At 40.9% G+C, this 23,640-nt stretch overlaps 1 protein-coding gene across 5 annotated transcripts in view; it reads left to right on the forward strand.

Annotated features, from left to right (window-relative positions):
• The window catches only part of COL14A1 (collagen type XIV alpha 1 chain), a 216,241-nt gene that overhangs the window by 75,632 nt on the left and 116,969 nt on the right, over positions 1-23,640 (forward strand). For 4 of the 5 annotated variants that reach the window (XM_006943361.4, XM_006943363.5, XM_006943360.4 and 1 more), the window contains exons 14-20: positions 1,386-1,525; positions 8,244-8,370; positions 10,415-10,554; positions 11,045-11,177; positions 12,491-12,550; positions 14,348-14,499; positions 20,292-20,421. In XM_006943361.4, coding sequence (XP_006943423.2) covers positions 1,386-1,525; positions 8,244-8,370; positions 10,415-10,554; positions 11,045-11,177; positions 12,491-12,550; positions 14,348-14,499; positions 20,292-20,421 — 882 coding nt within the window. The remainder of the gene's footprint in view (positions 1-1,385; positions 1,526-8,243; positions 8,371-10,414; positions 10,555-11,044; positions 11,178-12,490; positions 12,551-14,347; positions 14,500-20,291; positions 20,422-23,640) is intronic. The other variant, XM_006943362.4, reaches the window with a different exon arrangement.

A 23,640-nucleotide genomic window follows, 5' to 3' on the forward strand; every position in this document is an offset into this window, starting at 1 on the left:
ATGAGATACATGAGTTATTATAATGATCAGTTCCAGATCTTCTTGGATTCATACAGAGCACGTGATAGACCTTCACAATTGTTTTTACTGTAAACCTGTAAAAGCTCACGAAACTGTCAAAGATTATTGATAAATTTTAATCTGTTGAATTGGAAGGGGGGCCTTGAAGAAGTACAAAAAGCTGTGGAATTGATGGTCAAGAATCTGCAGAAATACCATTACCTCTTTAAATAGTTTTTTTTTATTTAAAAAAATTATTTTTTCAACGTTTTTATTTATTTTTGGGACAGAGAGAGACAGAGCATGAACGGGGGAGGGGCAGAGAGAGAGGGAGACACAGAATCGGAAACAGGCTCCAGGCTCTGAGCCATCAGCCCAGAGCCTGACTCGGGGCTCGAACTCACGGACCGCGAGATCGTGACCTGGCTGAAGTCAGACGCTTAACCGACTGCGCCACCGAGGTGCCCCTTTAAATAGTTTTAAAGCAACAGCAAAGTGTTTGTTTTTATTTAGTTTCACAAAGCCACTGGGATTTATCCAGGGCAGGACTCCTACTCATTGAGTCAACAAATATATATTGAGAACCTGCTATATTGGGGATAAAGCCAAGAACAAAATTAATCCCTAATCCTCTAAAATTACAGTATATTGAGTGAGAGATATAGTAGACCCATAAAAGTGCAATATAAAAAATAAACCGGGGGTAAAAGGTAGCATTGGAGTGGAAGGATTACTTTACATACAGTGATCATGGAATACTTCAGTGAGAAGGTGACATGTTCAGAAAGCTGAATCTTCGATGACTCAAACGTTTCTGGCCTAAGCAGTGGGAAGAATGGAATTTCTATTTGCTCAGAGGGAGAGATTGAGAGAAGATTGGAAGAGATGGCCGAGTCAGTGGTTCAGTTTTGGACAAGTTAAGTTGGAAGTGCCTAATGGATACCTAGATGGAAAGGACAGAGGCCATCAACCTCATTTTTCACACGGGAAATTGCAGAGAGGAGGAGTAGAGTGACTTTGCCAGAATCATATGACAGTTGAATGAAATAGCTAAGATTTAACTTCAGGTGCTCTGGTTGTTGATCCATTAGGTTTCTTATTTACAGCAGGTCTTAATAATAGCCTTGATTGGAGAAGAAGGGCACAAAGAATTTATCTAAATCTTACTTATTTCTTAGCATGTATAGTTTATCAATACTATTCATTCTTTACAAGGAAATTTTTTTCTTTGTTAATTTGTTAATTTTCTTTGTTATAAGTTATTATCTGGGTGAAATTTTTCATACGTAAGTAGTTGAGAAGTCAAAGATACTGGGGGTTTTGTGGCTTTTTAACATATATGTTATTTAACATTTTAATTATGTTCTATTCCTCTTACTGCAAAGTGCCTTTAAGTCCACCAAGAAACCTGAGAATCTCCAATGTTGGCTCTAACAGTGCTCGGTTAGCCTGGGACCCAGCTTCAAGAAAGGTCACTGGTTATCGAATTGTGTATAACAACGCAGATGGGACTGAAATTAATGAGGTAAACTGTGGATCACAATGTCTTTTTTTTTAAATTTTTTGAAATGTTTGTTTATTTTTGAGAGAGAGAGAGAAAGAGAGAGTGGCAGAGTGCAAGCGGGGGAGGGGCAGAGAGCGAGGGAGACACAGAATCTAAAGCAGCGTCCAGGCTCCAAGCTGTCAGCACAGAGCCCAACATGGGGCCCGAACCCATGAACTATGAGATCATGACCTGAACCGAAGTTGGAGGCTTAACCGACTGAGCCGTCCAGGCACCCCACAATGTCTTTTCTTTTGGTGGTTGTATATTAGTTTTTAATGGCTGCAGAACCAAATCATCCCAAACTATAATGGCTTAAAACAATACTAATTGTTTATTTTATCTCATGGTTTCTGTGTGTCAGGAATTAATGTGTCAACTACTTGGACATGTAGTTCTGGCTTGGGGTCACTCATGAGATGGTAGCCAGAGAATGGCTAGAGCTGGTGTCATCATAATGGCTCCTTCATTCATATGTCTGGTGCCTGGTCTGGGAAGACTGAATCAGCCGGGAGCCAGCTCAGCTCTCTGTATCTCTAAGTAGCTTCTTCACATGATCCCTCCAGCATGGCAGCTGTAGGGGAATTAGACTTTTTGCATGTTTGCTCAGGAGTCCATAGACGTGTCCAGAGAGATAGGGAGAGAGACAGACAGAGACAGAGAGAGAGAGAGAGAGAGAGAGTGCAAACATGTGCTAGGTGGAAGCTGTGTCACCTTCTGCCACAGAAGGTGGCAGAAGGTAGGAGATATCACAAGTCTCTACATGGATTCAACATGGGGAGGAACACAGGTCCCTCCTATGGTGGGAGGCAGGAGGGATGGGAGACATATGTTGATGTGGCCATCTTTGAAGTATATAGTCTGCCCCTGTGGAAGGAGGTAGAGAAGTAGGTGTCTTCCTAGATGTTGTAAATGAGAAATAATGACAGTGTTATCCAGGGTATCCTTCTGCTGTTGAGTAAACTAACATCTGAAAGATGCAAGTCAGATGAGTTAAATACAAAACTGAAGAATTCAAGTTTTGTGTAGGAAGATGCTTTGAAATAACAGAACTTATTAAAACTCATGATGATGCAGTATCTTATACTCAGTGACTAATACTTTTAATTAATTCTTTCCTTGGGAATATATTTTAACAGGATTGATAGCAGAGTTATTATTTTTCCTCAGCTTGGTCCAAGAAATTAAGACCAAGAGGGAAGTATGTTGGATTACATCACTTCTAGTTTCTGACCAAGTAAAGAAACTATTTTCATTTGCAGAGACAAACTGTTTCCTACAATTAAATCCAAACAGTAGTTTGCAGAATGGCCCCTCATACAGGACATTGGGTAATGAATGGACAATACTGCACATTTGCTGTTATTTGATATTTGTATATATTGTAAAATGACCAGCACAAGAAATCTACTTAACATCCACTTAAAAATATATAGCTGTTGTGGCCTCTTATGATATTTTATTTATTTGCCTTAATGAAGAATGACCCCAGACTATATATTTGTTGAGAGCTACATATGCTTTTTTTGTAGGGTTTTCAATCTTGGAGATGCCTTTGGCACTTACTATTTCTACTTTGTGTTGTGCTGGAAAACTAGAAAACTGTATTTAGTAAAACTGAATTTAAAACATGAGAAAATGGGCTACAAATGAAAATCTGAGAAAACATTGTTTGAGTAAAATACATAAACAATGTGTGGTTTTGTAACACTTCCATCTTAACTGGTGTGTGTGTGTGGGTGTGGGTGTGTGGGTGGGTGTGTGTGTTCTTATTTCTTAATTCTTAACCATGCAATTGAGATTAGATGTGGCTAGACAAATGTCTTTTGTTTACATGTAATACTACTTTGCCTAATTTGTAATATTACTGATTTGCCTAATATATGATTTTAAGGGTGAGTCTTCCTACCATATTTTAATAACTTTAACTTTAACTTCTATTAATTAAGCTTTTACTTATAGGTAATACTACAATTGGGCTTTTAGGAAATTTCCAATACATTCTGAAAGGAACTTTAAAATGTCCCAAATAAAATCTACTTCTATGTAACATGCAATTGATTGTAAGCTTTTGTTTACATGTTATATATCTGTGCTTTACCTCCTGTTCCTCCCAACTTCCTTCCTTCACTTCCTCTTCCTTGTATCCTTTCTGCATTACCTGTCTCCCCGACTGCTTGGAGACCAAGGAAGAAAAATAAAACAGAGCACCCAAATGTCAGTGATGATGATGATGATGATGGTGGTGGTGGTGGCTCACACGTGTTGAGCACTTACTTTGAGCCAGCCACTGTTCCGAGAGCCCCCTTATGCAATCCTTAGAGAAACGTGCTGAAAACATGTTGTCAAACGGAAGACAGAGCCATCTTAGATAGCATGTGCTAGGAGGGGATTTGGGGAAACGTACAAGCATGATGGAAAACTAAAGTGCTGCCATTTGAGTTTTATACACGAAAGGCCAGTTTTCAGACTCCAAGGCAAGTCCAGTTCCCGACAGCTATGACTCAACAACAGAGCCCAAAGTGGAGCCCAGTCCCTCTTTCCTCATCAAGGGCTCTATCTTCATCCCTCCCAGAATTAGGCTGAAATTAAGCTTTTAGGCCAGACTGTTTGAAAAATTTTCAAAAATGGTTGCATAACCGTGAGATCATGGTCATTTGTTATCATTTTCCCAAATTCTTCTACATCTTGAAAGTCCTACCAACAGAATCAGTTCCAGAACTTAGTCTAAAACATAATATAACTAACAAAAATATATGACACCTTAAAGGTTTCATTTGGTCAAATAAAATAATCAATAGTTAATGCATAAAATATGGTCTGTTCAGAGTCAAATAAAATGCTTTAATAAATAAAATAGATCTTTTCAACAGATACAAGGATATATGTAGAAACATATATTGAAAAGGTATACACTTACACCTATATGCTTTTATATATATAAATACGTAGATAAAGGGGCAAAACTGTTTGTGTATATACACACTATTCCCCTTTTCATCTCTTGGTGTACCTGAGAAACTTTAATTTTTAACTGCTTTTGTGGATGTTTGATATCCTCACTAAATTGCTATTGGTCACAGATTTGAGACTTAGAGGTCAAGGCATAAGTATCCATTCCAGTTAATAGTTTTGTATCTGGAAAGCTAGTTAAAGATCTTTGGGCCTCCTATTCCTTCTTTGTGAAATAGCTATTATAAATACCCAGGGTTTGGTGGGGGAAGGAGGAGGCTTAATAAGACAATGAATGTAAAGTTCTTGACACATCGTGAGTGCTCAGTAGATAGACTCAGCTATTATTTTTTTAAGTTTTTTTTTAATATTTATTTTTCAGAAAGAGAGAGAGAGAGGAGAGAGTGCGAGCAGGGGAGGGGCAAAGAAAGAGGGAGACACAGAATCCAAAGCAGGCTCCAGGCTCTGAGCTGTCAGCACAGAGCCCCATGTGGGGCTGGAACCCACGAACCACGAGATCATGACCTAAGCCAAAGTCGGACGCTTAACCGACTGAGCCACTCAGGTGCCCCTAAACTCAGCTATTATAATCCAAAACAACAGAAGCAATACGCAAATATAACTTAGAAGAACATGTCTTGAACTCATATTTTAAATATGCATTTGTCTTTTCTGTGAGTTGAAGTAATGAAGCCATACTGTAAATAGTGTTTACAAGCGTAGGATTTAGAATCTGAAACATTTGTGTGGAGGTACTAGGTACTAGCTGGTTTCCCACTGGTAAGTTCCTTAACTTTTCAGAGTCTCAAGTTTACCGTTTTCAAATTAAGCATAAAGATTAGCTAGACTACAAGACTGTGGGCTAACGATTAAGTGAACTAATACACGTGAACCATACAGACAATACCCAAACCAAAGTAAACATTAAATGCTAAGGATGACCTATAATATTATCAGGCCCAGACTCAGAAGAAGATAACCCCGTATTTTCAGTTAAATCCTGCTGTGTAACTAACACCCCAGCTGAAAATGACAATCCATGATTATGTAACCTGGGCAGAGCTCAGCAAGGACAGCTTGGCTCTGCTGCTCCTTGTAGTGTCAGCCGAGGTGACTCTTGCATTCGTGTGGGAGCTTGACTGGGCCAGACCTTCCAAGATGACTTCACTTCTGCGTCTGGTGTCTCAGCTGGGGTAGCTGAGAAGGCTGGGGACGGTTGGCCCTCTCTGGCAGAGTGGCTCAGGGCTCCGATTGTGTGAAAATGGAAGCCCCTCCTCCAGGGCTGACCCTTTCCTTTTTGACCTGTGGTTGATTTCTTAGTGATGCATATGGTTTCTGGATTGGTTCTTAGTTCAGAGGAGCCCTTTATTATCTCTCTTAAAAAGGAGATTTGGTGTCTCCTCTATGTACTCAAAAGCAAATATAATTCAACACGTAGTACTGAAGGAGCAAAGCAAGGTCCTGCCCTGAGGGGGCTTACACTCAATGCATAGGATATAAAATAATTTCAGGCTGTGTTTAGTACTGGGGAGGGAACAAAAAAGGATGATGTTAGGGGGTAACACTATGAGATAGGTGGAAAGAGAAACCCCCTGTGAGGAGGTAAAAGTTAAGCACAGTCCTGAGAGATGACATAAGTCTAGTTTTGAAAAGAGCTAGGGAGAGAGGGTCTCAGACAGAATGAATTGTGCATGCAAAGGCCCTGAGGTGGGAAAGACATGGACCTGACAGGTCAGTGTGACTGGGGCTCAGCAGGTGATTAGAACTTCGGCAAGAAGGGTGCCTGGGTGGCTCAGTTGGTTAAGCGTCCAACTCTTGATTTCCGCTCAGGTCATGATCTCATGGTTTATGTGATTGATCCCTACATCGGGCTTTATGCTGACAGCAGAAGAGGCTGCTTGGGATTCTCTCTGTCTCTCTGTCTCTGTCTCTGTCTCTCTCTCTCTCTCTCTCTGCCCCTCCCCCTACTCACGTGTGCTCTCTCTCTCTCTCTCTCTCTCTCTCTCTCTCTCTCTCTCAAAAATAAAGAAATGATTTTTTTTAAAAAAAAAAGAACTATGGCAAGAAAAAGGATCACTGCTCCAGATAATGCAAAGCCAAGGCTGCGGGATGCTCTGTTTTGGTTTGGAAGGCAATTGATAGCCAAGGAAGGTTTTAAGTAGGAAAATGGCTCATTTTGGATTTTGATAAAGGTCACACTGACTGCTATGAGCAAATCCCTACAGGAAGCTTAGTCACTTTCCCCTTAACTTCAGGTACTCTCAAGGTTAGTCATCGTTAGTATCATAAATAACAGATCTCACTGACATTGCTCTGAATGTCTCTTGAAAATATTTTAAGTGGGATCTTTTTTTTTTTTGGGGGGGGGCAGAGTCTGCTTTCAGGTAAATAGATTCATTTCTTCAATTCCCCAGAGTCTCTTTATAGCCAGAGTGAGTGTCTTATTGTTAGTACCTCTCTTATAGGGGTTTTGTGAGGGTTAAATGAGAGAATGTATAGAAAGTGCTTAAGCGGGACACCACTTACTTGGTCTATAATATGCCCTCATTGCAACATACGTCAGAGGCCCAAGATCCAACCTTTCAGTGATAAAGCTGCATCTATTTTTTCTCTTAGTCGAGGATGGTTTTGCTCAGGGTTCTGTATTCTAGATCCTGCTTCCATTTCTTCTTACTTTATGGTTTCTTTCTTCATTTTTTGCTGTTCCTATTTCTAATCCTTCCCTTTCCTATACCCTAGGTCCTTATCGTTGGGCTTCATCCCTTATGCCCTCTAAAGAGATCGGTACATATCTTTCCCAAATATGTCTTTCTGTGACATAAAGATAAAGGAATATTTCACATATTTACTATTATCTTTGTATGGATATCCCCTGCATGGCTGCTCATCTGTGCAGCTTGTATAGAAGTTATTGTGTGTTACTTAATCACAAGTTAGTAGAGACCAGGCCGTGAAGCCAAAAACTGGCCACCCCTAGCTGATCAGGCTGGACACATTAGATTTCTTTCTTTTTTTTTTTTTTCAACGTTTATTTATTTTTGGGACAGAGAGAGACAGAGCATGAACGGGGGAAGGGCAGAGAGAGAGGGAGACACAGAATCAGAAACAGGCTCCAGGCTCCGAGCCATTAGCCCAGAGCCCGACGTGGGGCTCGAACTCACAGACCGCGAGATCGTGGCTGAAGTCGGACGCTTAACCGACTGCGCCACCCAGGCGCCCCTAGATTTATTTCTAGTAGGACTGTAAATTGTGTGCACTTTCCTTTCTATGTATTTAACGGGTTGGGAATAATATTAGTTGCAAAGACATCCTGAGAATTAACTGATAGATAACCTATTTAAAGTTGAAGATTAGGGGGGCGCCTGGGTGGCGCAGTCGGTTAAGCGTCCGACTTCAGCCAGGTCACGATCTGGCGGTCTGTGAGTTCGAGCCCCGCGTCGGGGCTCTGGGCTGATGGCTCAGAGCCTGGAGCCTGTTTCCGATTCTGTGTCTCCCTCTCTCTCTGCCCCTCCCCCGTTCATGCTCTATCTCTCTCTGTCCCAAAAATAAATAAACGTTGAAAAAAAAAATTTTTAAAGTTGAAGATTAGAAATGTGTAATATAGAAGTTGTTTGTATAATTCAGTAATTTTTGAAGTATTTAGAGCTCAGCTGCCAGGCCAAATAAACTACAGACAATAATAAAATGCCTATACTTCTTGTGTCTAGAGAGTATCCTGTATAGCTATTATGACTTCTCTCTTTTGCAGGTTGAAGTCGACCCTGTTACCACCTTCCCTCTGAAGGGCCTAACGCCACTCACCGAGTACACGGTAGCCATTTTCTCTATCTATGATGAAGGGCAGTCAGAGCCCCTGACTGGAATTTTTACCACAGGTAAGTCTTATTACGGTTTGAAATTTTATAAGAGAAACTGTATAGAAACCAGAAGCTGGAGCATCTTCTTCAATTGTGATTTTGAAGAGACTGCATTTTAATCTTTATTTACATTGTATTATTGTTAACAAATGAACAATTGGGCGACTAGAATGTGTACTGGCTAATTATTTTCTGTCAAAGCAAGGGAAAAAGAGGAAAGATTATCTGAATTCCAAAGGTCCCAGTTAAGTAAATGCATGTTCTTTTGTTTCATGGATCTAAAAATTTCACAGCTTGTATTTTCATGTGTGTGTATTAAGTTGAACTTCTAAAATTGCTGATACCCAATAATGTTTTGACCTGCAGAAATGTTAGTTTCATACTATTTAATGTTTTATTTATTTTTAAGACAGAGAGAGACAGAGCATGAGTGGGGATGGGGCAGAGAAAGAGGGAGACACAGAATCCGAAGCAGGCTCCAGGCTCTGAGCTGTCAGCACAGAGCCCGACGTGGGGCTTGAACTCATGAACTGTGAGATCATGACCTGAGCCGAACTCAGACACTTAACCAACTGAGCCACCCCAGCGCCTTTTTTCTTTTTTATTCAATTTTTAAAAAATATTTATTTATTTTTGAGACACAGAGAGACAGAGCATGAATGGAGGAGGGTCAGAGAGAGAGGGAGACACAGAATCCGAAGCAGGGTCCAGGCTCTGAGCTGTCAGCACAGAGCCCGAAGCGGGGCTCGAACCCACGGACCGTGATATCATGACCTGGGACGAAGTCGGACACTTCACTGACTGAGCCACCCAGGCGCCCCAGTTTCATACTATTTAACCTGAAACATCAATCTATAGCCAATAATGTATTTTCATGCAGACTGAAATACTAATGCAACAATATGGGGTCTTTTAAATATTAAAATAAAAAAAATAAGGCATGACTGCATCAGTTTCCTTTTTGATATATACCCTGGAGTCAATAAGTATAAAGCTTTTTTGCCTCTTGGTGGCAACAATTCTGTTGTTTGCTTTCTGAGCTTAACATTGATTGCACTTGGAAAACAGGTGAGTGCTAGACTGAGGAGATGAGAAGCTATTTTGGGGACATAAGAAATATGCCCCACTGAGAAATAATGTTCACAGAAAAAAGTTCAGTAAGTTCACAAAATCTCCTGAGGGCTAATTCCAGTTGGGATTTTCCTGGTATCCTCTGAAAGAGTTTTAAAATCTCTGATTTCAGAGGTGCCTGGGTGGCTCGGTTGAGCATCTGACTCTTGATTTCAGCTCCAGTCACAATCACCCAGTTTTATGAGTTCAAGCCCTGCATCGGGGAGAGCCTGCTTGGGCTTCTGTCTCCCCACCCCTCTCTCTCTCTGCCCCTCCCCTGCTTGTTCTCTGTTTCTAATAAATAAACTTAAAAAATTTTTTAAATAAATAAAATCTCTGATTTCATGTCATAAAAATCAAAATGACTGACAATGACTGATACTGGTTGGATGCCGTGCTCTAGCCGTACATCCCAGAAGTGTGAAACTGTGGAAGGTCTGATAAATCCTTTTTCACCTCCGATGACACCCATATATACAAGATTAAAAGGATGAAGGTTCTTCTTTAATTTATCACTAGTGCATGAGTTAGGCACAAAAGCAAATAAAACTAAAAGGGGCATATCTCAGGCCTCAGGGGCACCCATTTGTTAATTTCGTCAACATATTAAGAAAATAATGTTTTTGTAAAATAATGAATACAGCACTCTTACTATTTTTTTCACGGTTAGTGAAAAGAACCAAATAGAGAATCTAAGAGTTCTGGAAATTAGTGGAAGACTTAAAAAATGTGCTGTGTCCATGGTCTTCCTAATTATACTGTGGGTAAATGCTGGCAAAAGAAACTTAAGGCCACACCGGACTGATGGGCGATGCTTTCTTGGATCCCGTGTGCTTTCCTAATGCTAGAGGTTCTTCAGAGACTCTTTTCTTCTTGCGGTCCCGGGAGCTGCTTGAGTTTGGCTTTCCTGCCTTCTCTATTCCCTGACAAAGTGTCCTTCCTTTCCTCACAGAGGAAGTTCCAGCCCAGCAATACTTGGAAATTGATGAGGTGACGACAGATAGTTTCAGAGTGACCTGGCATCCCCTCTCAGCTGATGAAGGGCAACACAAGTTGATGTGGATTCCAGTCTATGGAGGGAACACCGAAGAAGTGAGTTGTGTGAAACAGACTGAAAAGTAATCCGGAGCATTTTCTCTGGAAGTGAATACCACTGCTGCATTTGAGGTGGTCTCCACTTTAAAAGAGATTGAGAATCCCAGAAGTAATTAACATTTTGCCTGGCATCGAGTTTTAGAAATGTCAAATTATATGATTTTTGTAAGATTAAAATGGCATTTCTAAGATTAAAATGGCTTAAGTCTGTATTTTATATATTTTTCACATTCTTTGACTTTCATAAATGTGAATAAAACTTCAAAATGGCACTTTTACAATACTAATACCTTATTTGTTGAGGGAATTGAAAGGAATGAAGTCTCTGGTTTGACTTTAAAATTGAATTCAATGACCCTGGAGTTCTTTATGCTCAGTTGAATCTTGCTTATGTTTAGGATGACATTTTTCCTTTTTATTATTTTTTCTTAAATTTCACCTCTGTTTTTCAAGTAAATCCAGTTACTGAGCGCCAAATGCTTTCCAGGTCATCCTAAAAGAAGACCAAGACTCACATGTTATTGAAGGCCTGGAGCCCGGCACTGAATATGAAGTCTCGTTGTTGGCTGTACTGGATGATGGAAGCGAGAGTGAGGTGGTGACCGCTGTAGGGACCACGCGTAAGTCTCGGTCTGGCTGAGATGGACTTCATCAATTCTCATACCCTCCCTCCTCCGAGGTTCCCTTCCCATCCACCTCATCCGGGGCTACAGAGGCTTCCATTTCTCTGTGTCCCCCAGAATTCTTCCTGTATCTCCACTTTTCGTGAAACTGATACGTGAAGCATAGTAGAATCTTGGCTGTTATCACCATAAAAGCAGAGGTCATATCTGTCTTGTTCACCATTATGTCCCCAGTACTGAGCACAGTACTTGTGATATTTTGACTGTGTAATAAACACTTATTGAATGGATGGAGGGATGGATAAAATAATTTATAAATGAATAAATGAGTGAACGAATAAACCTAGGGCAAGCATGTCCAAGAGCTTTTGGAATTTCCCGAGTCAATCTTGGTTCCAAGAATCTTGTATGAAATGCACTTACTGATTCATTCATCCCTTCATTTTTTAAATATGAGGTATTAACCACATATTAAATTTTCTTTGATTGGGTTCCCTGGAATCAGATTCTGAAACAGCAAATTGCATCCAGAAGGTTAATTGGAGAGTGTAATTGGGAGGTACATCTGTAAGGAAGTAAGGATGGCAGGATGAGGCACAGGGAGAAGCTAAAACTGAGCGTTTGGCTAATTCTATTAGGACTTCTGGACCTGGGATGACCCTCCTGAGTTGTCCAAACGGAGTCAAAGGCAGTGAGCCTTTGTGCTCCTGCGTCCCCAGTCACTGGAGATAGGCCATCCCCTGACAGAGCCTGTGATCTCAGACGAGGCAGTTCCCAGAGCTCTGAGCCATTGGCAGCCAGTATTTCAGAAGCTGGTGATGAGTGTGTTGACCCCAAAGAGGGGCTCTGGGCGGAGAACCACACAACTGCTCCATTCCACTGGTTGTCCAGGATGAATACAAGGAATAGAAAACATGCTTATTTTCCTCCTTGGTGGTCTTGTTTGAAAGCCCTTCCCCAAGGTGATCTTCAGCACTGTTTATCTCCCCTTAATTACCATGGTTATGCCCCATTTCACAATAACTGGGAGGTTTCACAGTTTTATATGTGTAATTCAGATGTTTATATGAAGGCTGGTGTCTGTGATTAGAAATGTTATATCTGTGGGTTTTAGTTTCCTTAGCAGCAGAATAGGTATCATGTCTGCCTTATTTACAGCTCATGTCTTCATGCTTGCAACCATCGTCAAGGTGGAGGGAAGAAGCAAGTGAGATAATATAGGTGAAATTTTCCTCAAAAATTATAAAATGCTATAAAAAATATGTAGTTGCTATTATTACAGAATTTTAAAGTAATGAGTATTTTTTTAGTTGACAGTATTTGGCCAGAACCAGCTACGACCATCATCCCCACCAGACCCGTGACAACAGGTAAGGAGAAATAGAAGTCCATTTCCCCATGAGAAAAGTTTGATTAGAAGTCATGTTATCCCAGTTTTATTGATATGATATGATATGATATAATATGTTTATATTATTATCATTTTTTTGGTATTCCAGTTCAAATTTTACCCCCTCAGAACCTCTCAACATCTTCTTAGCTCTAAATGCCAATGAGTCTTCTCACCTCATTGTTACATCTCTCTACATTTTCCATCTTTGTTTTGGGTTCCTATTTAGTCTTTCAGAGGATGTTAGCACAACAAGCCCCAAGAGTTTCTCCCTTCTCTTGATCTCAGTGACTTGTATTGCTGTCTGTTGAGAATCACTCACATCATGGCCTCCTTGCATTTCTGTGGGTAACAGAGACCTGGCTGGTCTAATGGGCTTCCTACCTCTGCTGTTTTCTCCTTCAGCTTAACTTTCCCCCCGCCTTTATAATACACCTTTCAACTAGCTGTCAAAGTCAACTAAGTAAAACACAAGTTCAGTTATACCATTTATTTCCCTACCTAAAACCCTTCAGTGGCTCTCCATTGCCCATTCATTCATTCACGGATTCATTCATGTTCCAGTTAATCTTTATTGAGCCCTTCTTTATCACAGTGCCCCAAAATCTCTTTCCATTACATCCAAGATCCTTCTGCTTTTCTTCTTGGTCTCTACCATATTTTTCAAGCTCTCCCATTTCCTGCTGCCATCCAGAACTTCTAGCCCTCTGAAGGTGAGACCTTGTCTCCCATTCCCACTGCCTGATACCCTCCCCCAATTTTTCCTGCTACATGTCCTGCCTCTTCTGTGACATTTTTAATATTTTTATCAAGTGTTAATCACTGTGTATCCTAAGGCCTAACATGATCTGACATACAAGAAAGGCTCAATGAATGTTTACGGGAAAAGCTCAATGAATAAGCTGGATGAATAAATGAATGAATGAAGAGAAGAAAGAGTCACTGGAGCTGGATAGAATGACAGGAAGTCAGATGGGATAAATGAGGGAGCCGGCATCTTGGGAGATGAGAAAGAATGTGTCAGAGAGTACAGGTGAAGGAGTTTGGTCAGATATCAGAGAATGGATAATGTCCACGTGGGCTGAGTGGATAGAGGCAGCCATGGTGAGAGATGCGTGCTTTGAGTGATGAGCGTTGAAATAGAAATGGGGGAACAGGGGAATAGGATGTATGTTGGATGGCGAATCGTACACTGAGGCTGACCACATCTGCCCCCCCATTTCTGCTTCTCCAGTGGAATGGTGAGAGGGCATGCCGCCCTGTAGGCTTCCCTAGTCTAAGGGCTTCTCCCCTGTTCCCTTTACTGGCTATATACAGAGCTGATAGTTTTGAGGGGTCCATAGTCTCACCTTGTAAGCATCATTCAAACTAATTTTTTTTTAACGTTTATTTATTTTTGAGAGAGAGAGAGACAGAGCATGAGCAGGGGAGGGGCAGAGAGAGAAAGACAGATAGAATCTGAGGCAGGGTCCAGGCTCTGAGCTATCAGCACAGAGCCCAACATGGGGCTCAAACTCATGAACTGCAAGATCATGACCTGAGCCAAAGTCAGATACTTAACTGAGCCACCCGGGTGCTCCCAAACTCATTTCTATTTGCTAACAGGAAGTATGATGGCCCCCCATTAACCACTAAAGCTGAGTTGTTCTTCATATGGCTCTACATTAGAGAAATACATTCAGTGATATTTGTTGCCATGCCCACCAATGGTCTCTGGAGCTCATTTTTGAATATGATGAGTTAAAAGTTCTTTAATCCTTGGTTGTGCTTATTCCAGTTTTCCGGACAGGAATCAGAAACCTGGTTGTAGATGATGAAACCACTTCTAGCCTGCGGGTAAAATGGGACATTTCAGACAGCAGTGTGCAGCAGTTCAGGGTGACCTACCTGACTGCTCAAGGGGACCACGCGGAAGAAGTGGTAGGAACGGTCTGTATTCAAACAGCTGGCTGGAAACCACACAATTTCCCGATTAACAGACCTAACAAGGCTATCTCCAGAGATCAGTGCAAGCTTTTCTGCTCATTTATTTCTTGGTGACTCTACCGTCTCCAGAAACTAATGTTTTCTGTTAATCCAAACTTTACTGGTTTCTTGATGACCTTTCCATCTCTGAAATGTGATCCACATGCAACTTACTTCAAACAGATAAAGCTTCTGAACCTCGTTTCCTGTGCTGCTTCTGTGGCCTTGATGGCTCGTTAGAGCACCGAAGCTGAGTCCATTGCACACTTGTCTCTATGTATAAATATGGTTCACCCTTGAACAACACGGGCTTGAACTGCACAGACCCACTTACATGTGGATTTTTTTGATAAATACAGTACTGTGTGTGTATTTTCTCTTCTTTCTGATTTTCTTAAAAAAATTTTTTTTTCAGTGTATTTATTTTCAGAGAGAGTGCGTGCGTGCATGTACAGGTGTGCACGAGTGAGCTGGGGGGGTGGGGGTTGTGGTGCAGAGAGACAGGGGGAGAGAGAATCCCAAGCAGGCTCTAAAGTGTCAGTGCTAGCCGATGCGGGGATTGAATTCCTTGTCATTTTCTTAATAACATTTTATTTTCTCTAGCGTACTTTATAGCAAGAATACAGTATGTATGCATATGTAATATATATATAACATACGTATATATATATGTATATATATAACATACGTACATATATAACATATGTATGTGTTAATTGACTGTTTATGTTATTGATAAGGCTTCTGGTTAAAAGAAGGCTATTGGTAGTTATGTTTTGGGGGAATCAAAGGTTATACATGGATTTTGGACTGTGCAGAAGGGTCTCCAGCCATAACGCCCATGTTGTTCAAGATCAACCATATATAATAAATAAATAAATAAATAAATAAATAAGCCTTATATATACATTAAATATATATATTTAATTAAATATATATATATATATATATATATATATATATATATATATTTAAACTCCTGCTCTTGGGAATATGATTACAAGTTTCTAAGCAAAACACGCATGAAAGGTCATCTTTATGTAGTTGAAATGTTCCTAATAAAATAGCTTCCATTAACACATATTTACATTTTTCACTGATATCAACTCATTTTGAACAGCTTTATAGTAATTTCTAACTTATTCTTAAATATGAATATGTCTCTTAGGGGATTTGGATTTTTATATGCTGAGTTTTCTTTGTTTTATCTAATTTGTTTTTCTGCATTAGAAATCTGGGTGCACTTTTAGTCATGGCCTTCCTGTATTTTCTTTATTTATATATATTTTATTTATTTTTGAGAGAGAGAGAGAGAGCAAGCGAGCATGAGTGGGGGAGGGGCAGAGAGAGGGAACAGAATTCAAAGCAGGCTCCAGACTCTGACCTGTCAGCACAGAGCCCTACCTGGCGCTTGAACTCATGAACCATGAGATCGTGACCTGCGCTGAAGTCAGAGTCTTAACCGAATTAGCCACCCACGCGATCCCTGTATTTTCTTAATTTATACCATATCATTCCTTTTACTCAAGAACCTGAAAATTGTTTCCTAGACATGCTTCCAATCAGACCAGATAACTCCAGTTTTCATTGAAATGAATTTTTTCTTTTTCATCATGGAATATGCTTTAGTTAGCTTCATTACTTGCATTTCTTGCCCTCTGGTGCAATATTTGAGACACTCTAGGAAAGGTGTCTCCAAATTCATTATTGCTCAAGAATAACATTATTGTCCTTTCTTCCTCCTCCTTACTTATAAAGCCTTTGATGGAAAATTATTTATGTGCTTACATAAACAATTATTTGAGCCCAAATTCTCTCACCAAAGTACTTAATTTCAGGCTGATAGAGGAATTACTGCAGAACACAGTGATAACCCTGAGAACAGACACAACCAGTGTGAATAGCCAGAAGGTCCATGAAATTGGTCTGGGAGGACTTTTAGAAAGTTAATGGACACTTAAAATAAATTGTGTTATAAATTCACTCAGATCATACATTTCAAATGACCCATGATTGAAAAATTCAAAATAAAATTGTACCTAACAATGGGAACTAGGGACATAATTTAGATGTTTTATTTTCCCTGTCACTGTCCCATATTTCAGTTTAGTTCCTAAAAATGAGATCCTTAAAAACTTCCCAGAATAAAAGTTTTATTTTTTATTTTTGTTTCTACTCTTTCCAAGAAACACATTAAACATTTTTGCTAAATTATTCTTGCTAATTTGGAAAGAGTAACAATTTAATCTCATGCATGCACTTGCAAGCTATGCAAGGTAAAATAATAATAATATTTAGTTTGGGTTGTCTCTAGATAATTTTCCCTTTGCTAGTTTCTTTCATTTCACACTGTTTATTTTGAAACACTTGGACACCTACATGCAGGGGAAAAAAAAGATCAAAAGTCTGAAACACCCATGTGCCCCAGTTAAGCAAACCCTTCATAAAAATGAAAAATATTGATAAATTTGGTGGTGATTATTTACTGCATAGAAATGTTTTTGCTAAACAGAAGAAAGTACTGTAGAATTCTTTAAATATCATGCCCCCTTCCAGTCAAATTGGATTTGTGCACACTTAATTTACAGGCATATTTTCAGGGACCCAGTTGAGGATTAATTGAGAATTTATATCTCAGTGTTTTAGGAACTGTTACTTCTACATAAGTGTATTATTATTGGAGACAGAAAGTGGGTGCATCTAGATTTAGTTTATAAAACAAAAGTAAGGCAGACAGCTACAGATCTCTATCAAAATCCAAGGGCCTTGAACTCCTACCAAATGAATATCTTGAAATAATAATGCATGTCAGGGAAAAGAAGATAGCCAAAGCCCATTATAAAAGTGAGAAAGGAGATATGTCCAGATGAGAGAAATGCCTCTTATCATCTTTCCAAATTTTCCTTAACTATAAAAGCTAATTAGATTTGTTTCAGGAAATGATGGATCAAATGAGAGAATGGTTGGTGTGTATAACATTTGTAAACCAAAGTAAAGCTTCGGTACATGTAAAACAAGAAGAATTCAACTTATTTTTCCAGTTGAGTAAGTGAAGTATTAATATATTTTCTCCGCACAATCCAATCTACCAAGTCTTTCCAATGAAAAGATTTTGAACTATTAGAAAGTAAAGCTACCCGTCCAGTATTTCGTAAAGATTGACTTCTAACTCTGCTCTGAAATACAGAGGAGTGGCAATGACTTTGCCCTGAGTTTGTTGTCAGGGTCTGGAAGTCTCACATTTCTTTATTTGTGAAAGGCTGATCAGGATTTCAGACTTTTCTAGAGCCCACATGTCAGCATCCATAACCATGACCTGAGTTCTGAGTTGCAAGAAATGTTCCAGAACACGTATGCTCAGAGTGTGGCTCTGTCTCCTATAAGACAAGTTTAGTTCTTAAAATTAAGCTTTTAGAAACATTTACAGCAACTTGGCATTGTGCAGCATCCAATAACATAATCATTTTTTTTCTAGCAATTTTGTTTTATTGTATTTTATAAAAATATTAGTCTTCAATACTTTGGAATTAAAACAGCAACACCAACACTACCTAGTTCTCTACTGCAGATAGAATGAGAGTCACTATTTAGACACAGAACTTTATAACATGGGACCACAATGAGATGCAGGGAACCCTATTTCTACTGATGGGATCCAGGCTGCTCTGACAGCTTTGGGCAATATGGAGCCAGACATGAAGTTCCATTTCTAAAATAAAAAACTTAAAACGTGAAAGTTCACGGGTTAGATTTGCATCTCATTTAACCATAAGCATCTTTTACAGAATTGTTTTATAAACAAAACCACCATCTGCAATGATCTATGGCATCTGTTTTTAGTAAGAGCCCATCTTTACCCTGCTTTGTGCAAACAAGCAGAAGCCAAGTAGAAGGAACTTTGCATTCCCAAGAGGAGATTTACATTTTATTCTTGGAACTGAATATCATTAGTGTAAAAAGGTTCAAGCGGTGTAGCCACACTGAACAGAGTGCAGCCTTTAAAGCAAGGCTCAGACCAGATATCCAGGATTTCCATATGGCTTCTTGACTCACAAGCTGTGGGCCTCAGTTTCCCCATATGTAAAATTAATGTAATGTTCCTCCTTACCTGAAAGGGTTGTGGTGAAGAGTAAGTGACTTACTGTATTAAAATTCTTAGGGTAGCACCTGGTGCATAATAATTGCTAGGTAAATGATGGCTGTTACTATAAACCATAGCAACTATTTCCTGGCGAGCTGAGGGATTCCTCCAAAATGGCCCTACCACTTTTCAGAATTCCACAGTCTAGATGTGATAGGTTCCAAGCCCATGTATTTCTCAGCTTGAGTGATGATGACCTTATTGAAGGAGTATCAACATGGGTGGTTTGCTAAACAGACAGCCTGGACCGAATGCCCGGCTCTGTACTCCGAAGGAGTTACATTTACAAGCAGTGCCCTGAAAGAAGCTACATTGACAGGGCAATGCAAGTCAGGGCAACCACTGTTCTTCCTTTACCTGTCTTTAATGCCCTGGTTATCGAACTTATTATAAAGCAGAGCTCTTTTTAAAAAACCTCCCTCCCAGGTCCACATCAACACGCCCCCTAGTGTATTTCAATGTCCCTTTCATATAAGGAGTAAAATCATACTAATTCAATGTAAATCACCTGATTCAGACTTCCTTTTTAACAATATCGTTTAGAAAATTGCTTCTAGAGCTTAGCAGTATCTTAGCAACAGCTGCTTCTGGGTTCAACTCGAGGCTTCCGAGGGCTTATTCCATGATTTATAGGTCTCTTCCCTGATCCAGAAGTAGACAGCACAGCCCTTTGCCTGCTGGCATTTTATCCAGCCCTTGAATCAAAAAGCATCTCCAGCTGTCCCAGTCTTGTGACTCCTTTAAACGCGTTTGAGTCAGTGCTTAGATCTTACTTAGCATTTTTCCAGCCATGATTAAATTCCTTAAATGGCCCAGAGGTGTGCCAGCATCTGACTGCTGAAGCAGAGGCAGAAAGTTTTGCGGTTTTAACATTGAGAACATGTGGCTTCCCTAGTCCATATGTTCTTTGAGGGGTGACAGAATTTGCACCGTGGAGCCACATGGCACATTATGCCATGGTGTGGACCTCACCACTGCATTTCAGTTTGTGCAGCCTTGAGAGGTAGAGTGATGGTGATTTTAGACTGAGGAAGACCTCTCCTTTCAAAAAAAAAAAAAAAAACTAAGACGCCACATTTTTTAGTGGTAGTGGTAAATCTGTTTCTCTCTGGAAAACTTGGATTTAATCTGTGGTTAATCTGTCGTTCTTGGCTGGCTTTCAGTCTTTTCTAAGATGCTGGGAGTAGATTATCTCTGAAAGGATAAAGAACGGAAGGCTGAATTTTCAAGAGGATACTTAAGTAGAATAAAAAATCATAAGCAGGCTGTGTTAGAAAATGGACACTCCTAAACTATAAACACCCGCTTTCCAAAGCAATGATTATTCTCACTCCTGAATACTTTGCAAAAGCTGAAAAGCTGTGAGCAGACTATTCCTCAGAACCTACACGCTTCAAAGTTAAACCTGCGTTAGAGGTTCAAAGCTGAGGGCTGCTGTGAGGGGAATTTCAGGGAGAGATGATTTTGCATGGATGCCTACTTTTCTCATCACTGTCCAAGCGCATCGCCTTGCTTCTGATGATTTCAAAGTCCCCCGTAGTAGTCCTGCTCCATTGGTTGACCAACAGGAACAAAGGTCTTAATTAAGACCATCCTCCATTGCTTTTCCGTTCAGGTGATGGTGGCTGGAAGCCAGAACAATCTCCTTCTGAAGCCTCTGCTTCCCAATACCGAGTACAAAGTCACGGTGACTCCCATCTATGATGATGGAGAAGGCGTCAGCGTCTCTGCCCCTGGAAAAACCTGTGAGTGAAGCTTTCTCCCTGTGCATACTAGCTGGCCAATTAATTGAAAATGCTCGCCCCCTGCAATGTGCCTTGAAAGGCACGGTGTAGTGTAGTGAGAAGAGCAAAAGAGATCGGGAGACGGGAAATCTGTGTCTGAATCCAGGGAAGCTGTGTGGCTTTGAGCAAGGTGAACTAGCTGCTCTGGGCTTATGTTTTCTTCTGCATAAAAGCTAAGACTTAAGAAACAACTATGTCTTCCTCAGCAGCATCTGATTCATCACAAGTCCTGCTGACTACCCAAAATGTGTTCTGCAGACCAGCCCTCTTTGTCTTCGTCTGTCTGCTCCGCCCTGATCTACGCCTCACTCTCCGTCACTAAAATGAGTGCACCAGCCTCCTCGGGAGGCTTCCTGCTGACACTCTTGAATCCTCTGTTCTCCTCCCTGCAGCCCAAGAAGCTTCTGAAAATATAAATGATCTCGTGTCAGGCCTGTTTCAAGTCTCCCAGTGGCTTCCCACTGTGCTCAGGATAAAACCCAACATCCCTCCCATAGCCCTACAAGGCCCTCTAAAACCTGGACCCTGCCGATTTCCTTAATCTCACCCGCTAACAGGTGCCCCAGCCATCCTTCCTTTCCTGCTCTTCACATTTAAGCTTGTCCCTGCCTTAGGACTGATGTACTCGCTGTTCCTTCCATATGGAATATCCTTCCCAGATATTTGCCTTTCTGGCTTTTTCTTGTCATTTTGGCTGCAGCTCAAAGCCGCCTCCTCAGACTTTGCCAACCACTCCATGCAAAATAGCTCCCAATCTCTGTGCTATCAACCTGTTTTTTGGTTGTTGTGTTGTTGTTGTTGTTGTTGTTGTTGTTGTCTTATCATGTTACGGCACTAATTACCATCTGCTATTTTCTTATGTACTCATGTATTTGTTCATCGTCTGTCTCCCTTCCTTGGAGAGCAGCATCACGAGAGCCCAGGACCTCATCCGTACTGTTTGCCTCTCCATGCAAAGCTCCTCCGGTACTGTGTGGCACAGAGGGGGCACCACTCAATGTTTGTTTGGGGCGAATTGGCCCTGATGATCAAGCGAGGAGCACGCACCAAGGAGCAAACGCTTGGTCAAAGCACCACAGAGTCCTTACCGTGCGGTTATCTGTACTTGCATGAACTACCTCAGAACCTAGTGGCTTAAAGTAGGAGCTATTTTATTATATTGCATGATTTTATAGGTCAGGAAATTAGGCAGGGCTTGTTGGGAGATTCTTCTGCCCCACAGGGTATGGATTAAGGTCACCTGGCAAGTGGGTTGGTCTAGGGCATCCAAGACAACTTTACCCACATGTCTGGCATGTTGGTGGGGACGCTTGGAAGGCTGGGCTCAGCTGATCCTGTCTCTCTCCATGTCGGGTCAGAGCCTCTCCATGCGCTCTTTCCAGCGGGATAGTCATACTTCGGACATGAATACTTGTTTCGAAGACAAGAGTTCCAGGAGGTGGAAAGCGGAAACTGTCAGGACACTTACGGGCTATGCTTGGAACTGGAATGGTGTCATTTCTGCTATAGTCTGTTGGGTGAGGGGGTCACAGAACCCACCCAGATTTAAAGGGAGGGCCATAGCCTCCACCGCTCAATGCGAGGAGGGTGAAAAACCTGCACCCATCTTTCATCTACCACAATTACCAAACAGTCATGTGTGATTAGGAACAGAGTGGTGGCAAGGGCTGAATGAATTCTGTACCTGGGCACTTAAATGTGGAATTTTCAAGTAAGTGTACACGTCATTAAATTTCCGTAGCTGCAGCCCCAAGTCCTGACTCTGCTCTGCTGAGAAAGTGGGTATTATTTCCTTAGTTAACAGTGCTGGCACCTCTCCCTCTTCCTGGTGCCCATGCTGTGAGTGCCTCCACCCAGACTCCCACCAAACTTGCACATTTTGTTACAGATCATCCAGAGTATTAGGAGCCCCGGGAGCTGCTACAGTTATTTCCTCTGGGGTCATGTGGAAGGAGGGAGGAAAAGGGGGGGAAGAGCAGAGCAGTGGGAGAACACTGAGCCTTTCTTCCACTCTTACCAGGACGCTGGCATCTTGATCTTGACTTGATCTGCACGTTCAGACTTTGAGCATACTTTGGTATTTTGCTGCTACACAAATATTTGGGAACCAAAGACTTAAAGAACAATTAAAGAAGAAAGTCAAGTAGTAGATAGTATGGAGCACCTATACCGTACGCTTTTGTTTGTCTCAAATCCAGGTTATTAGGAGAAAAAGAAAAAGCAAGCAAGAATGGCTTATTTTTATTTAGTTTTTTAAACACTTTTTTTTTTAAAGTTCCTTTATTTATTTTGAGAGAGAGAGAGAGAGAGAGCAAGAGCGGGGAAGGGGCAGGGAGGGAGAATCCCAAGCAGGCTCTTCACCACCAAGCACAGAGCCTGATGTGGGGTCACAGGAACTGCAAGATCATGACCTGAGCTGAAATCAAAAGTCAGACGCTTAACTGGCTGAGCCACCCAGGTGCCCCAAGAATGGGTTCAAATAAGCATAGTGAATTCTGCTCTGCTGAGTTGGTTTGGGATTGTTTTTAACTGTCTAATGTTACATAAAGTTACCATAAACCCTGCCACTGTGGGGAGAGGTAGGAAAGGGAGGAAAGGGGGTGATGGGGAGGCCGAGGGGCTCCATCTAACTACTGCTGACCTGGGCTTAAAGATCTCCTTTTAACTTTCACATGTTAGAAATTAGCATAATATGTAAAAGGCTTCCATGATAAACAAATATATATATACTTACACAAAACCCATTTAAAGACTTTTACTCTAGAAATATGACTTAAATCTCATTGCAGAGATACCACCACATGTAACAAAATCTATGTAGTAACATTACTTTGAAGTGTTAGTGGATGGTCTCTTTATTTTATTAAAAAACATTTTTTTTAACGTTTATTTATTTTTGGGACAGAGAGAGACAGAGCATGAACAGGGGAGGGGCAGAGAGAGAGGGAGACACAGAATCGGAAGCAGGCTCCAGGCTCTGAGCTATCAGCCCAGAGCCCGACGCGGGGCTCAAACTCACGAACCGTGAAATCGTGACCTGAGCTGAAGTCGGACGCTTAACCGACTGAGCCACCCAGGCGCCCCGAGGTCTCTTTATTTTAAACAGTGGTCAGCACAACTACATTCTATCAACAATAACAAAAGTGGTAACAATAATATATATCCGTATGCACAATGGTT

This window comes from Felis catus, chromosome F2, assembly GCF_018350175.1.
Source record: "Felis catus isolate Fca126 chromosome F2, F.catus_Fca126_mat1.0, whole genome shotgun sequence".
In the NCBI taxonomy this organism is placed as follows: Eukaryota; Metazoa; Chordata; class Mammalia; order Carnivora; family Felidae; genus Felis; species Felis catus.